This window comes from Meleagris gallopavo, chromosome 1 (genome assembly GCF_905368555.1).
Source record: "Meleagris gallopavo chromosome 1, MGAL_WU_HG_1.1, whole genome shotgun sequence".
In the NCBI taxonomy this organism is placed as follows: domain Eukaryota; kingdom Metazoa; phylum Chordata; class Aves; order Galliformes; family Phasianidae; genus Meleagris; species Meleagris gallopavo.
The window spans coordinates 183,573,734-183,589,339 of NC_139404.1; the positions used below are offsets into that span (position 1 = coordinate 183,573,734).

The 15,606-nt window shown below is 38.2% G+C and overlaps 1 protein-coding gene across 2 annotated transcripts in view; it reads right to left on the reverse strand.

The window, feature by feature from the left end:
• Window positions 1–15,606, reverse strand: part of DEUP1 (deuterosome assembly protein 1) — a 55,064-nt gene that overhangs the window by 23,190 nt on the left and 16,268 nt on the right. For both annotated transcript variants that reach the window (XM_085216377.1, XM_019612288.2), the window contains exons 6-10: window positions 13,411–13,524; window positions 10,231–10,443; window positions 3,269–3,405; window positions 2,093–2,198; window positions 376–573 (exon numbers count right to left, since the gene is read on the reverse strand). In XM_085216377.1, the coding sequence (XP_085072503.1) occupies window positions 376–573; window positions 2,093–2,198; window positions 3,269–3,405; window positions 10,231–10,443; window positions 13,411–13,524 (768 nt within the window). The remainder of the gene's footprint in view (window positions 1–375; window positions 574–2,092; window positions 2,199–3,268; window positions 3,406–10,230; window positions 10,444–13,410; window positions 13,525–15,606) is intronic.

Here is a 15,606-nt window from a genome sequence, read left to right on the forward strand (position 1 = left end):
GAATTTTCTGACTATATTTGCACCATTCTTTAAAAGCTTTTCAAAACCTGGAAAGTTAGGAAATGTTCTAGATTATCTAATAATTCTAATGATTAAGTACTTACAATAACAACAAACTTGAAAATTTCCATATCTTTTGCATACTAAAATGGTGACTACGATTGATGGTCATAATGATTTGCAATTTAGATGTACAGTTGACATTTAGTGGTGTTTTATTGTTATGGCATCAATTTGGCTGCTTTTGTAACGTTTAGCAAATATCACTGCTGATGAAAGCTACATAAAGAAATGCTACACCTTTTTTTAACAGTGTATGTCGTTATCTATAGTGTGGAGTAAAATGACCAAGGATGCTTTTGCCTGCTTGCATACCTGTTGTTTTGCTAACAATTTGTCTTTTATCTGTAACTCCATTTTTAGTTGTCTTTCCAGAAGACTAGCTTTCTCCATGATAGTTGCTATAGTGATCTCCTTCTGATGAAGCTCTTCTGTCAGGTCAGAGATTTCTGTCCTTATTCCTTCCTGCTCAGAGCAATGGGATGGCTCCTCTCGATAAAGATGGTTTCTTATCTGTTGCAAATATGTTTAAAAAAAACCCCAAACATATATATATTGTTGTGTAGTAAATACAACTGCATCACAAACCACCCACTCACTAGTGACTTTTTTGCTGCCTGCTTCCAAGACCCCAACTCTTCCAACCAAGCCAGACATTTTTGAGATTTTACAACAGTGTCTTTCTTCACGAGACAATGCCCATAGCTATATTAATTTTTACACCTTTTTTCAGTCTTTCTCGTGTTTTCATTTGCCTATTTAGTATTAGAAATGAACAAAACACAAAATGTTTAAATTCCATGTTTAAAGAATGCAATAATGTCAATTGTATGAATTGGAATTTATGCAAAAAAAAAATTCAAGGAAATATTCTTCCAGTGAATCTAAGTATGATTTACTTATATTGCTCCAAAGTCAACTTAGGCTGCATTGAACATATCTTTAACCTAAAATAACTTTGGAGGAATATAAATAAATAAATCTGGAGACTGTTTAGTAAGAAACAATGATAGAAATATTATATATGATAAATGAATTTATAAGAATTTTTCTGCCATTACTTATAAAATGTAAGCTCAAGTTTTCTGCACTTCTCTCCTATGCAGAGCTCTCCTAAGAATCAACACAAAGATTGTTTTCATAATCTTTCTACCAATAACCATTATATTATCTAAGAAATACAACTACAAAACCAGCATAAATAGCTTTGAATGCATTTAATAACTCTTCAAACCGTCCACAATCTGTAGCAGATGGCATTTCGTATTTATTTATGCAAGCCACAGAGAAACACTAGAATTATAAACAAATAGATGTAGATGCAAAAAATCCAAGAGCTAGATCATGACTAAAATGCCAAAATTGCTGCAGCATCCAAGTCAGCTGCACCAGTTCCAGATGTTCCTTCTTACATGCTACTCAGCGAAAAACAGACCAAGCCCGTAAAGGGAGTTTGGGGCATCCTCTTCCTCAAAGTGTTTTCACTTCCCAAGCCATACGTGATTCCACAGTGCCATGCCACCACTGCCTGCACATAGCACTGAAATGTTGAATGCAACGTGAAGCAAACTCAAAAGGAAAAAACACTGCCCTGGGTTGTGCAGCAAACGACTGATCAAGCTCAGCCTTGTGTAGCTACCAGCCACAGGGACTTTTAACAGTTGATTTCTTACTATATGTTACATCTGAGACCATCTACAAACAGCTACTTTCCTCCTACAACTTATTAATTACCCATATAAACTTAGAGGGCTTACTACTTGTAAGGTATTATCTGAATCACAGTGATGTTTAGAACTGACCTCTTCTATTACCTTTGCTGTGAGCACACAGAATCAAAATACCAATTGCACAACTATACAATTACCATGTACGAAAGCTTTTTTCATATATGAAAACTCCATATTCTCCAAGAACTATAGTTTATCCTCCATCTCCCCTCTTCACATGACCAAGGCCAATCCTTCACATCCTCTTTTCAAAATCCAAGATTGCAGCGTAAGATCTAGAAACACTTAACAGTATGAAGTACCTTGCTTAGCACTTCTCGTTGGCTTTTTTGACTCTGTGCTTGTAGTAGGAAATCAGCATTTTTATTTTCTGATTGCTCGGTAAGTTGTACAAAGGATGATCGATGCCTTTAAATTATAAACAAACAAAATATGAAATAAGCAGAACGTGCAAGAATATCTACCTTATAATATCAAAAGAATTAGCTTACACCAAGAATTAGCCTAGAACAAGTTGGATCTTGAGAAATTTCTAGCGATTAAGGACAATGGAAGAGTGTGCAGAAAGGATCCTGAAATCTCTTATTGATTAGTATTTCATATATTCTCAAGACAGTTATGGCAGATTAAAGAAACCAAAAAATATGAACCTTTTGCTCAAAGGAGGCTAGGAAGAATTGTAATTGCACTACTCCCAGTGTGTTTTAATGCCAAGGAATATAAAGGCACTTTAAGCAAAGAAATAAAATAGATGAAATACATCAGTTTGCAAAGATCTAGGCAACATAAAAGCCTTTTAATACACCTGACTCCTATTGCATACAATCTCATCCTATATGAAAGTATTTATTCAAAAATTGTTTAGTCTGTCCTCTGAACTGCAAGTATCTTTTTAAATACACTTAATTTAGAATCATCATAGAATCACAGAATCCTTAGAATTGGAAGGGACCTCTGAAAGCCATCTAGTCCAACTCCAGTGAACAGGGATACCACAGCAAGATGATGTTGCCCAGAGCTGTATCCAGCCTTGCCTTGAAAGTCTCCAGGGATAGGACATCCACCACAACAGCAGGCAACCTGTTCCAGCGCCTCACCACCCTCACTGTAGCAGATTTTTTCCTTATATCTAACCTACATCTACCCTCCCTGAGTTTTCCCAGGGAGGTGGTTGAGTCACCATCCCTGGATGTGTTTAAAAGCCATTTGGATGTGGTGCTCAGGGACATGATTTAGCGGAGGGTTGTCAGTTAGGGTAGTATGGTTAGGTCATGGTTGGACTCGATGATCTTTAAGGACTTTTCCAACCTGAGTGATTCTATGATCCTATGATTCTATGAAACCATTTCCCCTTGCTTTATCAGCACAGACCCTGCTAAAGAGTCTGTCTCCAAATTTTCATACATTTAAACTAAATGTAATAAAAAAATTATTAACTCAGTAGTCATGAACTTAAATATTGTCTTTAGTATACGTACATTTCCTGCATATCCTTAAGCTCTATGATTTTCAGTAATTCTGCACGCAACTGTTGGTATTCCAGTTGTATCTTTCTCCAGAGAGCATCCCGTGATTGCAGCTCATTTCTCATCTCTGAAAAGCTTGCCTCTATGTTCTAAAGAAACACAAATGCACAAAAAGGTAAATAAAATGAGAAAGTATTAGCTCAAAATGCGTTATTTTAGTACATCATTTGGTCATAAGGGATACAGAGAAAGCTGAGGTATTCAACTACTTCTTTGACTCAGTCTTCACTGGCAAGGGCTCTAGCTGCACCTCCAAAGCTGCAGAAAGGAAAGGTAAGAACTGAGAGAAGGAAGATTTTCCTACTGTAAGTGATGATCAGTTAGAGACCTGAGGAACTGGCAGGTGCACAAGTCTCAATGAGATCCATCCATGGGTTCTGAGGGAATTGGCAGATGAAGACGCCAAGCTGCTATCCATCATACTTGAAAAGTCATGGCAGCCTGCTGAAGTTCCCACTGACTGGAAAAGGGGAGACATAACACACATTTTCAAGATGGGAAAAAAAGAAGATCCAAGGAACCACAGACCAATCAGTTCTGTGCCTGGCAAGATCACAGAGCAGATCCTCCTGAAGGCTCTACTAAGGCAATGGAGAATAAAGATGAGGTGATTGTGGTAACCAACATGGCTTCACCAAGGGCAAGTCATGCCTGACAAACTTGGTGGCCTTTTATCATGGAGTTACAGTGTCAGCAGATAAAGGAAGAGCAACTGACGTCATCTACTTGGACTTGTGCAAAGCACTTGACACTGTCCCACATTACATCCTGGTCACCAAATAGGAGAAAAATGAATTTGATGGATGGACCACTCGCTGGATAAGGAACTAGCTAGATGGTTGCAGTCAGACAGTGTTGGTCAACAGCTCAGTGTCCAAGTGGAGACTGATGATGAGTGGTGTTCATCAGAGACTGATGCTGGGGCTGGTGTTATTTAACATCTTTGTAGGTGACATGGACAGTGGGATCAAGTGCACTCTCAGCAAGTTTTCAGATAACACCAAGCTGAGTAGTGCAGTTGACATGCTAAAGGAAAGAGATGCTATCCAGAGGGATCTGGACAGGCTTGAGAAGTGGCCCATGCCAACATCATGAAGCTCAACAAGGCCACATGCGAGGCCTGCAACTGAGTCGGGGCAATCTGAAACACAAACACAGGTTTGGCAGTGAATGGCTTGAGAACAGCTCCAAGGAGAAGGATTTGGGCATGCCAGTTGATGAAAGAAACTACATGAGCCAGCAATGTGGGCATGCAGCCCATAAAGTCAATTGTATCCTGGGTTGCATCAAGAGAAGTGAGACCAGCAGGTCAAGGGGGGTGATTCTGCCCCTCTACTCTACTCTCATGAGACCCCACCTGAACTACTGCGTCCAATTCTGGGTCCTCCAACACTAGAGAAACATTGAGCTGCTGGAGCGGGTCCAGAGGAGGGCCATGAAGATGATCAGAGGGCTGGAGCACCTCCCCTATAGGGACAGGCTGAGAGAGTTGGGGCTCGTAAGCTTGGAGATGAGAAGGATCCAGAAGGACTTTATCATGGCCTCCCAGTATCTGAAGGGGGCCTACAGAAAAGCTGGGGAGGGACTTTTCATAAGGGCAGGTAGCAAAAGGACGAGGGAAAATGGCTTCAAACTGGAAGTGGGTAGATTTAGACAAGATGTTAGGAAGAAATTATTTACTGTGAGGGTGGTGAGACACTGGAACAGGTTGCCCAGCAAGGTGGTGGATGTCCCCTCCCTGGACGTGTTCAAGGCCAGGCTGGATGGGGCTTTGAGCAACCCAGTTTGGTGCGTGTCTTTGCCTATAGCAGGGGGGATGGAACAAAGGCCAAATAATTCCATGATTCTATGATTTTATGATCATTTCTGACGCCTGTATAATGTGTTTGAAAAGATATAAATTCTTTTATTCTGAGTTGTATCTCTGAAGAAGGCATTGCTTCCATGTCATCTCCTTTCTCCAGAAATGTCCAAAGATCAGATGCTGAACATTCTTCAGCTTTTGCAGTCTTTCAGTGCATATCTCTGAAACTATCATAGGAAATATCATTGCAAATTTCTTTGTTACACTAAACGTATCTAAAATATATGGTTTGCTTTATTCAATAACTTCTTCACATGTGAACAATGCTTCATGTGTAAGAATTTTTACTGTAAGTAGCTTGCATTTTTTTCTTAACAGCATTTCCAGTTTTATAAGTATGAAAACTACAAGGCTATAGAAAGGCAGGCATAGGTGTGTGTCTTCATTAAATGTTGCCTGAAGGCTTGGAGCAGGTGCCTGTAGACTTATGTGTTTAGACAAGGCATGTGTTTAGTCAACATCAAAACTAGTTCTGTCTCTGTAGAGGTAACTCCCTATTTAGATCAACATCACCAAATTTTCACATTTCTTAGGGAGTCCACAAATCTTGTCTCCATTTTACCTGGCATTTCTGGCTGATAATGTGGCCTCATGCTATGTGTAATATTTGACATCGTAAAATCTGAATTCCTATAGCAACTGCCATAAGATGTGCTAAAACCATACTAAAGATATCAAATAACAAAAGGAGCAACAATAATCAGATTCTTACAATAGCAATACCCAGAAACATTTCCTCATTCAAGATCTAGATAAATGAAAAGGATTTTCCACGGATGATAATCCTTTGCCTTTAAAATGGTTACACCAAAAACTAGGATTTTTCATAATTTCTTCCTTTTAATCTAATATATATTCCATATTTAAAAGCAAAAATGAGACTTCTAAACTTGCAATAGACTCCTTTAAAAATGGAATCAAAAATGACACTGCAAGCAGAAAACTTCAAAAGGTTTATTTCCCTTAGAGCCTCATATTAGAATGACCTTCCTTCCAAGAAGCCCGGGGTTTTCCTCTGGCTGAAAGAGCTGCCAAAGATAGATATGAAGCACTTTTGTTTTTTTTTATGGGGACTGTAAATACAGATTCATTCATCAAATCCTGTGTTAAATTAAGCCTGAGAGAGCTTTTTAAACTTGGAAATGCAAGTCTGGGCATATTCTAGTGAACTAAAGCTTAATGAATTTTTAAAATTGTCAGCAGGAACTTGCTTATGATCATCTTAATGACTTCAACATTTAAGAGATAGCCACAACTGGTGCATAATACATTAATTTGAGGTGTGTGTGTACACCTCTGATTTGATTATGCAGTGGATAAGGGGAATGCTTCACAGTTGTAGTGGAAGTCAAATAACCTGTAGCACACTGCAATCTCCATGCACATTTACAGAAGTTGTATTTCCTCCTGTGAAACGTAGTAATACCAGCAATAACAGCAGCCACAGCAGTAACAGCAATGATACTTGAAACAGAACTTCAGGTCAAGAGTTTCACGCATCATTAAAAAAACCAGAAAATTACTGCACTTAGTAAAAATACCAAAATGAAAATGAAAGCATAAGGTTTTGTATAGAAAATATCCAATTAAATATTACTTTTTTCAGAGACTGTTTCAAGTTGAAAAATTCACCAAATGTTCTCTTTAATTTTGGGAAAAAGATTGCCATGTTTGATATCAAAAGGAAGACTCAAAACTTTTGTGATCAGCTTTTGTTTTCTAACTCTGCTCAAAACTGTTTTAACACAGTCATATGCTGTAGGTCTATATAAATTAGTGTCCACTGGCTGACTTAATGCAGACTTTCCAAGAACCAATCTCTTGTGTGATGTTCTCAAGCTGCCTGTCATGTACTAACTGCCTTAGTTGCAGCTAAGTTTGTCATGTCTCAGTTCATGTCTCAGTTTGTTTGTCTCAGTTCATGAGATTGAAAACTACTCTTTAGTCTCAGTTTGGATCTTCTTAAATTCATGTTTTCTTCACAGCTAACAAATACACCTTCCATACACTTTACTATTCTTTCTAATTAGTAGTATGAAAGAAATAGGTAGAAGCGTACATAAAGTAGTCACAGGCATAGATGATGTGTGAGGCATACTACCAGGCTAGCTGCCATGGAAATCAGTCTTGTCCCCACCAAGATTCCCATCTCCTTCCTTCTCCTAACCCATGTCCAACTATTCTCATCCTGCATCCAGAATTCATACGCTCATCTGCCTGCTCCTTCTGGCTCATGACAGACAAACTCTGCACTTCCTGCTTTCTCGTATGGATATCCCTAAAAAATATTTCCTCTAGCTTGAAGATTTTCTTAAAGAAGGCTACAGCATGCTGCCATCTACTCTCCCTGTCTCCCTTACTAACTTACTCCCCCGGCTCCAAATATATTCTTATCCAACTACTGTTTGTAGCAACCTTTTCACATCCCCCAAAGCAGGTCTTTTTGCTTGCACACCAGTAACTTGCATACAGTCCAATGGCTTGGGGAACTAATGTGCAAATCAAATGTATAAACATCACATATACAGTATTTGGTTGTTCTGACAATACCTGAAGTAAATCTCCACCATATTTCTTAATTACTGTGAAGTATATTGTAACTAAAGCTAAATGAAGTTAAGAAAAATAGATGATCTTCACAGAATCACCAAGGTTGGAAAAAACCTTCAAGATCATCCAGTCCAACCAAAGAATCATGGATTTATCTTTCTCCAGATAAATTCACTATAAGCCACTCAATATATTCCTGAATATTGAAGTGCCTAGATTAATAAGCAAAATCATGTTACTGGAAAAAGAAAATAGAAATTAAAATCTTATTCTTGATCTCTTTCAATCTTTGCTAATAAAAGGTTGAAGATATGAGGTAAAAAACTCCCCACTGAGGGAGCAAACTCCCCCGCACTGCACTGGTGGGGCAAGTCCAAGACCAACTCATGAGACCAAATGTGTACAAGTTCAAAGGGCCAGGCAACATGCAACCCAGGGTCCTGAGAGAGCTGGCTGATGTGGTTGCTGTGATGCTCTACATTATATTTGAAAAGCTGTAGCTGTCAGATGAAGTCCCTGGGAACTGGAAAAAGAAAAATATCACTCCCATTTACAGAAAAGGAAGACCTGGGGAACTAAAGGCTGGTGAGCCTCACCTCTGTGTCCTGGAAGATCACAAACAGATTCTCCTGGAGGATATGTTAAGGCACATCAGGAACAAGCAGGTGTTTTGAGACAGCCAACATGGCTGCACCAAGGGAAGGTCGTTCCAGATCAATCTATAGGCCTTCTGTGATGGAGTGACAGCACTGATGGACAAAGGGAAGGTGACCAGTGTCACCTATCTGGACTTCTGCAAGGTCTTTGACATGGTCTCCCACCACAACCTTCTCTCTAAACTGGAGAGATACAGGTTTGAAGGGTGGACAATTCGGTGGAATTGGTTGGAAAGTCGCATCCAGAAGGTGGTGGTCAATGGCTCTATGTCCATGTGGAGGCCAGTAATGAGCACTGCTCCCCAGGGGACTGTCTTGGGTCTGGTACTCTTTAACATATTTCTCAGTGACATAGATGATGGGATTGAGTGCACCCTCAGCAAGTTTACTGGTCACACCAAGCTGAGTGGTACAGTTGATACATCAGAAGGAAGGGATGCCATTGAGAAGGGCTTTGATAAACTCGAGTTGGGCCTTTGTGAACATAGTGAGGTTCAAGAAAGCAAAGTGCAAGGCTTTGCACTTGGGTTGAAGTAATCCCAGATACGTATACAAACTGTGAGAAAAGCTCCTTGAGACTAGGCTTGCTGAGAAGGACTTAGGGGTCCCGGTTGATGAAAAACAACCTGAGACAGCAATGCCTGTAGCCTGGAAAACCAATGATATTCTGGGTTCCCTGCATACACAGAAGACGAGTGGCCGGCAGGGCAAGAGAGGTGATTGTCTCTCTCTACTCTGCCCTTGTGAGGCCCCAGTTGGAGTACTGCATCCAAGACTGGGGTCCCCAAAACAGTTAAGATATGGAGCTTTTGGAGGAGGGCCACGAAAATATTCCAAGGACTGGAGCACCTCCCCTACAAGGACAGGCTGAACGACCTGGCCTTGTTCAGCCTGGAAAAGAGAAGGCTGAGGGGAGACCTTGTTGTGGCCTTGCAGTATTTGAAGGGAGTTTATAAACATGAGGGAAACCAGCTTTTTACAAGAGTACACTGTGATAGGACAAGGGAGAATGGTTTTAAACTAAAGGAGGGGTGATTTAGATTAGATATCAGGAGGAAGATTTTTACTGAGAGAGTGGTGAGGCGCTGGAACAGGTTTCCCAGAAAGATTATGAATGCTCCATCCCTGGAGGTGTTTAAGGCCAGGCTGGTTGGGGCCCTGGGCAATCTGATCCAGTACTAGATCTAGCGGTTGGCAACCCTGCAAGTGGCAGGGTCTTGGAACTTGGTGATCCCTTGAGTCCCTTCCATCTCAAGACATTCTATGATTCTGTGATATCTCGGTCTTGTAAGAATCCATAGATTATGATCAAAGGAAGAGGCACAAACAGCTGTCTCCATAAAGGAGCAGAAAAATGTTAAGCTAGAGATAGGATAAAATCTCATGCGTCAATGCTGCCAGCCTAGACATTCATTGCACTGAAGAGTATTCTTAGAACAATAAACTACATCATAGACTTTTATATCCACTTATTTAGTATGTAAAGAGCACTTTGTGCAACAAGATGTAAGCCAGATAAAGACATTCAATACGAATAATTTTTATACAAGGAGCCAAGTGAATTAAGATAATTCACTCTGTGGTGCTACAGGGAGAGGAAAGTTATAAAAATCGAGGTAAATAGACAAGAATAAGATATACTACTGCATATCAAATGTTTGTCACATCTTAGTCAAAAAATCGACTGCTCATAGCTCATTCCATTTTTCTGCAAAGAATATGCATAAAACTGTACAGATCTTGCATATAGGCATCCTAGAACTACTTTTTAAAGTATAGTCATATTAAAATAATGCTCCAAAATTTATTCCACAGCATTTATGGAAAACAAAATGTGTTATTACCTGACACTGGCTTTGGAACATTTTTAGATCCTCACGGAGTTTCAGATTTTCCTCTTCTAGTCTATTCCTGCTTATTTTCATTTCATTCACTGCTGCCCTTAGCTTTTCAACAGTTAACCCATCCTTTTCTGTTTCAGGTTGGCCATATTTAACAATCTCTCCCTGGTTTTGTTTCTTATTGCTCATCTGGAATTGATAACTCTGAGTTTGCTTCTATAAAACAATAACATATTTTTAATGAAATTCAATAATTACATCTAAATTTTCAGGTCCAAACAGTTCTACTGAAATGATTAAGCTAATTTCCATTTTCTTCATCAGGACTTGCTTAGAAAAGATGGCACCTTTGGAAAGGTTTGTATCACTATTCTAAAAGATATTTCCTTTCCTTAGCCTCAAGTTCGTCATGTTCAGTGAGAATAACATTTCTAAAACTTACAAGGGTACAGAATTTTTTCAAGAATTTTTCTCTGTTGTGTATTTCCCCTAGCACTTTGATATTAATTAGCCTCACAAATGAAAAGGTGATTATGATGACCTACTCAAAGCAGTTACCTATAACAAATGATTTGAGAGAAATGTTTCTCTTTGATATAATGAACTCAGTAGGAGATGTGCGTGTATGCCTCAGGATTGGCATTAACCTTTGAGTAAAAGGTGAGTAGTATGCAGTTTGTAGCTCAGTTACTGCAGTAACTGTATTATTATTATTTTTTTAAATCATTATTGTTAATCTTGTGGAAAAATCATTTGCACATTCAGCATCTCTGGAAACAGTCTTGTAGTCCACTCAGTTGCTTCAATTTCTTGTACTCATTAAATAATTCTAAAAAGAAAACTTCAGAAAATAGGTACTGGTGGTATTTGTGAATTCACAGACAGTGTGAAGAACCACAATCACTATGGTAACTGTTTGAAAAATTATCCATACAGATCCTTCCACTTGGACACAGCAGCACTAATCTTTCAGAAGACTGAAATTCAGAATTAGCTGAAAAATGACACCAAAAAATAACCTGCAAACCGTATATCATGTGAAGAGATCAAGTTGAGCAAGAAAATTTAAATAAAAAATAAGTGGTGCTGCATATATTATATTTCCTTGATAACGACTGCAAAAAGGAATTCTTTCTTTGGACTCCTTTTGATTTCATTGATTGTGTTCTCTTAACTTGTGCTGGCTGAAATGGACTACAGGCTGCATATTAAATAAAAAGCCTATATAAGTTGGCAGGTAAATCTAATGTATGTGGCTAACAGATTAGGGTCCCCAACATCTAAGTTATGGAGTTTGACATGCAAAGATGTCAAAGTATCCTGTGAAATAAAAGTTTTGATTTTGGAAATCAAAACCTTACAAAGGAAAATTTGGACCAAAGATGCAGAATCTATTACTGCTTTAGAAACAATACATCAAACTTATCATTAATAAACTAGCCTGATGTTACTCGTATGATGTTACAGTTGTGATGAAAGCTGTCTTCAAAGAGAGTTCACTGATGATAGCCATTTGAACTTTGACAGAAAAATGTGGATGATCATTATGAGTACTCTACTTTGACTTATCTAATTGTACAATCAACTCAACATGCACCAGCCAGTGGATTTGTCAAGTCAAAGACATATTTTTTTCAGCCATTTGTATGAAAGTTCAGTAACAGCAAAAGAATGCTTTCCACATCTGTAAACGAAATGTAACTGTCATCCTTGGAAATAGTGGATATGGGTAAAGAGTCTCATCGGAATTATTAAGAACATATTTCACTAGATTAAGATTCAGTGAGCTTAGTCCCACTGGAAAAGAGGTTTACCAGTGAGCAATGTAATTGGCTTCCCCATGCTTCATTTTGAGCTGTTTTGTAGCCCAAACAATATTTAAGTTATTTCTTTAATTTTTTTTAAAGCACAATAGGTCATCAAGAAATCATTAAATGTATTCTTTGTTCTAGAATGGAAATATTTACAACAATAAAAAATATGCTATACAAGTAGGCTAAAGAATAAATACAACAAAGAACTATGTGAACTGATAGGTAAAAAATGGATCACAAAACCAAGAATGGTCTGAATGGTAACTGAAAGATGAAAACTATGATCGAAAATGTATAAGTAACCTCCAAAAGTGAGCTTTTGGAGCAGCATAGAGGGATTCAGTTTTTTGTGTATAAATTAAGTTAATGTTCATTTATGATCCTCAAATAGTAAGGGGATATCTTAGATTTGAGGGAGCTTCATATTTTGACCAAATAGGAGTGAGATGTACTATCTACAGTGGAAGTTATATTTCAATAACTTGTCATCACAATTATTGTACAAGGACTGCTCTGCAAGTAATGCCTCCCATTTTTTTTCTGTTGACCCACAGTGTCAGAATTGAATGTTGGTGGGATGGCAGTAAAGGTTGAAATTTCCTGCCAATGTTCTGTTACATTTTGTTGCCATATGACAGATGGGCAGCAGAATGGCAATCTGACAAAATGGAGTCTGACATGGAAGTGTGGAGGAAGCAAAGGTGTGAAATTTAATTTCTCAGTGTGGAAAAAATTCCACATTGACATTCATTAATGCTTACTGAATGTTTATGCAGACCAAACAGTGGATGTGAGCACAGCGAAGCAGTGGGTGGTACGTCACTGCAGTGGTGACAGTGACAGCACCTCATCTCTGCTGGTGCAGACATTCACAAGTCTGGTGTGCAGGCTCATCTTTGTGGCTGGCAAAAATGCAGAGCTAATTGTGGTGAATATGTTGAAAATAATGTTCTGCAGCTGAGAATTTGCTCGATCAAACAGTGTTATTGTTCTCTTTGTATCTGTTGCAACTTCCATGGAAATGAATGAGACATTACTTTCAGAGCAACCTATCTATGTTAGCAAATAGCACAGACAATAAATCTAAGTCCACATTGCTTTTTACAGCTATCTTTAGAGGAAATATTGTAGTTTTCATTGTGAGATTTATTTATATTACACGAGGAAAACAAAATTGAAATAACTGCATGTATCAGTATCTTTCAGTACGGATCTTTCTTACTTAAAATAATGTGTCCATATTATTTTTATGTTTGCTATAAGCTTAGGAGTGTTTAGATTTTAAAACATAAATTACAATAACTCAAACTGAGCAAACAGCTCATTTAATTCTCAACTTCCTTCTGAAGAAGGAAGGTAGAAATTTTACCTGAAACAAATTACATTTCTCAGACAATAATTTTTGCTGAGCATCTAAATAAATGAGATGATTTTGGAAGACTGTCCCTTTCTTATCCCATTCTCTTGATTTGTCTTGAAATTCCTGAAAGACAGCAAAACAAAATTACTAAGCAGAAGGAAAATTACCCTTTTTCCTTAATCTAAATAATTCATTAATTTTATCATTCTAAGAAATGCGTAATTCTGTAGCTGATATGTAATCTTTCCATAATTTTGGAAAGAAGAAGACCAATGATATAAAACAGCCATCCAGCCACAAGGCACCCTCTCTGGAAAAAAATCATCTTAGAGGCTGGTAATCTAAAAAACTTGGGTGATGATTCTATGCTTATATTCATAGAATCATAGAATCACTCAGGTTGGAAAAAATCTTAAAGATCATCGAGTCCAACTACAACCCAACTACACTACCCTTGCTATCAACCCTCCGCTAAATCACATCCCTGAGCACCACATCCGAATGGTTCTTAAACACATCCAGGGATGGTGACTCAACCACTTCCCTGGGGAGCCTATTCCAGTGCTTAACAACTCTTTCTGTAAAGAAGTTTTTCCTGATATCCAACCTAAACTTACCCTGGTGCAACTTGAGGCCATTTCCCCTCATCCTGTCTCCTGTCACCAGTGAGAAGAGACCAACCCCATTCTTGTTGCCTTTGAGATATTTGAAGAGAGCAGTAAGGTCTCCCAACAGCCTCCTCTTCCCCAGACTAAACAGCCCCAGTTCCTTCAGTCTCTCCTCACAGGGCATATTCTCCAAGCCCTTCACCAGCCTTGTTGCCCTTCTTTGGACCTGCTCCAGCACCTCAATGTCCTTTCTGTACTGAGGTGCCCAAAACTGAACACAGCACTCGAGGTGAGGCCTCACCAGTGCCAAGTGAGCAGTGACTTCCCTATTCCTGCTCACCACACCATTCCTGATATAAGCCAGGATGCCATTGGCCTTCTTGGCCACCTGGCCAAACTGCTGGCTCATACTCAGCCGACTGTCCATCAGTACACCAAGGTCTCAATCACTGAATAGAAATGGTAAAGTATTTAAAATCACTTTAATTGCTGTAAATCTTAGCGTTATGAGTATAAAACACCAATTATATTGGAAAGTAGGCAGCTCCTGTGACTTTAAAGAAAAGTAAGAGTAATCAGCGTGGGATCAAACACTTAATATCAGACAAATATTTTGAGTGCTTTTTTTGGTTGTTCCTTTTCTTCAACAAAGGAACAGCAGCTACAGTGAATAAATTTTACTTCTTGTAAAGTTGTTCAATTGCTGCTTCTGGAATTTTTTCCTTACTTCACTTTGTTTGAACAAAAAGTTTTCAACAAATGTTATTACAATCAGCTTTTGCTAATAATAGTTTTGTGTTTGTGTTTAGATTTATATATAAATAGAATTATTTTGTATTTATTTACATACGCTTGTATTGACATATATTTGTATTTATATTCCTATTTACACTGTTTGAATTTTTTCTTAGGTCTTGTATTCTTGTCACAGCTGACTTTAAAGGTAATATTGTACAAATAAATGGGAGAGCTCCACAGCTAATAAAGTTCTATTTCTTCTTGTTTGGATTAACAATTAGCAAAATGACAGTGTATATTGCCCTGCATGTGGAGGGGGGCTGGAGATTCATGATCCTTGAGGTCCCTTCCAACCCTGGCCATTCTGTGATTCTGTGATATTGGTTTATATAGTGAAAAGAAAAATGCTCTTATAAGCCTTTATAAGATCTGCCTTTTTCACAATGGAAACGTTGGTCCCAAAAAAGGAGATGAGTTTTTATAATTATCTTAAACTGACGTATTCCTCTAATACACACATACACACACAGAGCTACTGAAATGAAATCAAATGCTTTTCAACATAGATTAATACAAGTTTTAGCTTTCATAATGTGTGCTTTGGTATTTTAAATGAACAAAAACCTTCAATTTCACAAAATGTCATACAGATGCAGTTTCGGTCTGCTAAATGAGGACTTAAGGTTAGGTTTAAGGCCTTACTAAAGGACCGCTGAGTGTAGTAGATTTTCAACACTGATTATTTCCTAAATACTAGAATTTCCTGTATATATTTCAAGCAATCATTCTTCATACTGCTTAATTAATCAAACAATAGAATTGTCTTACATTATTTTCTCATTTTAATCTTGAATGAGGT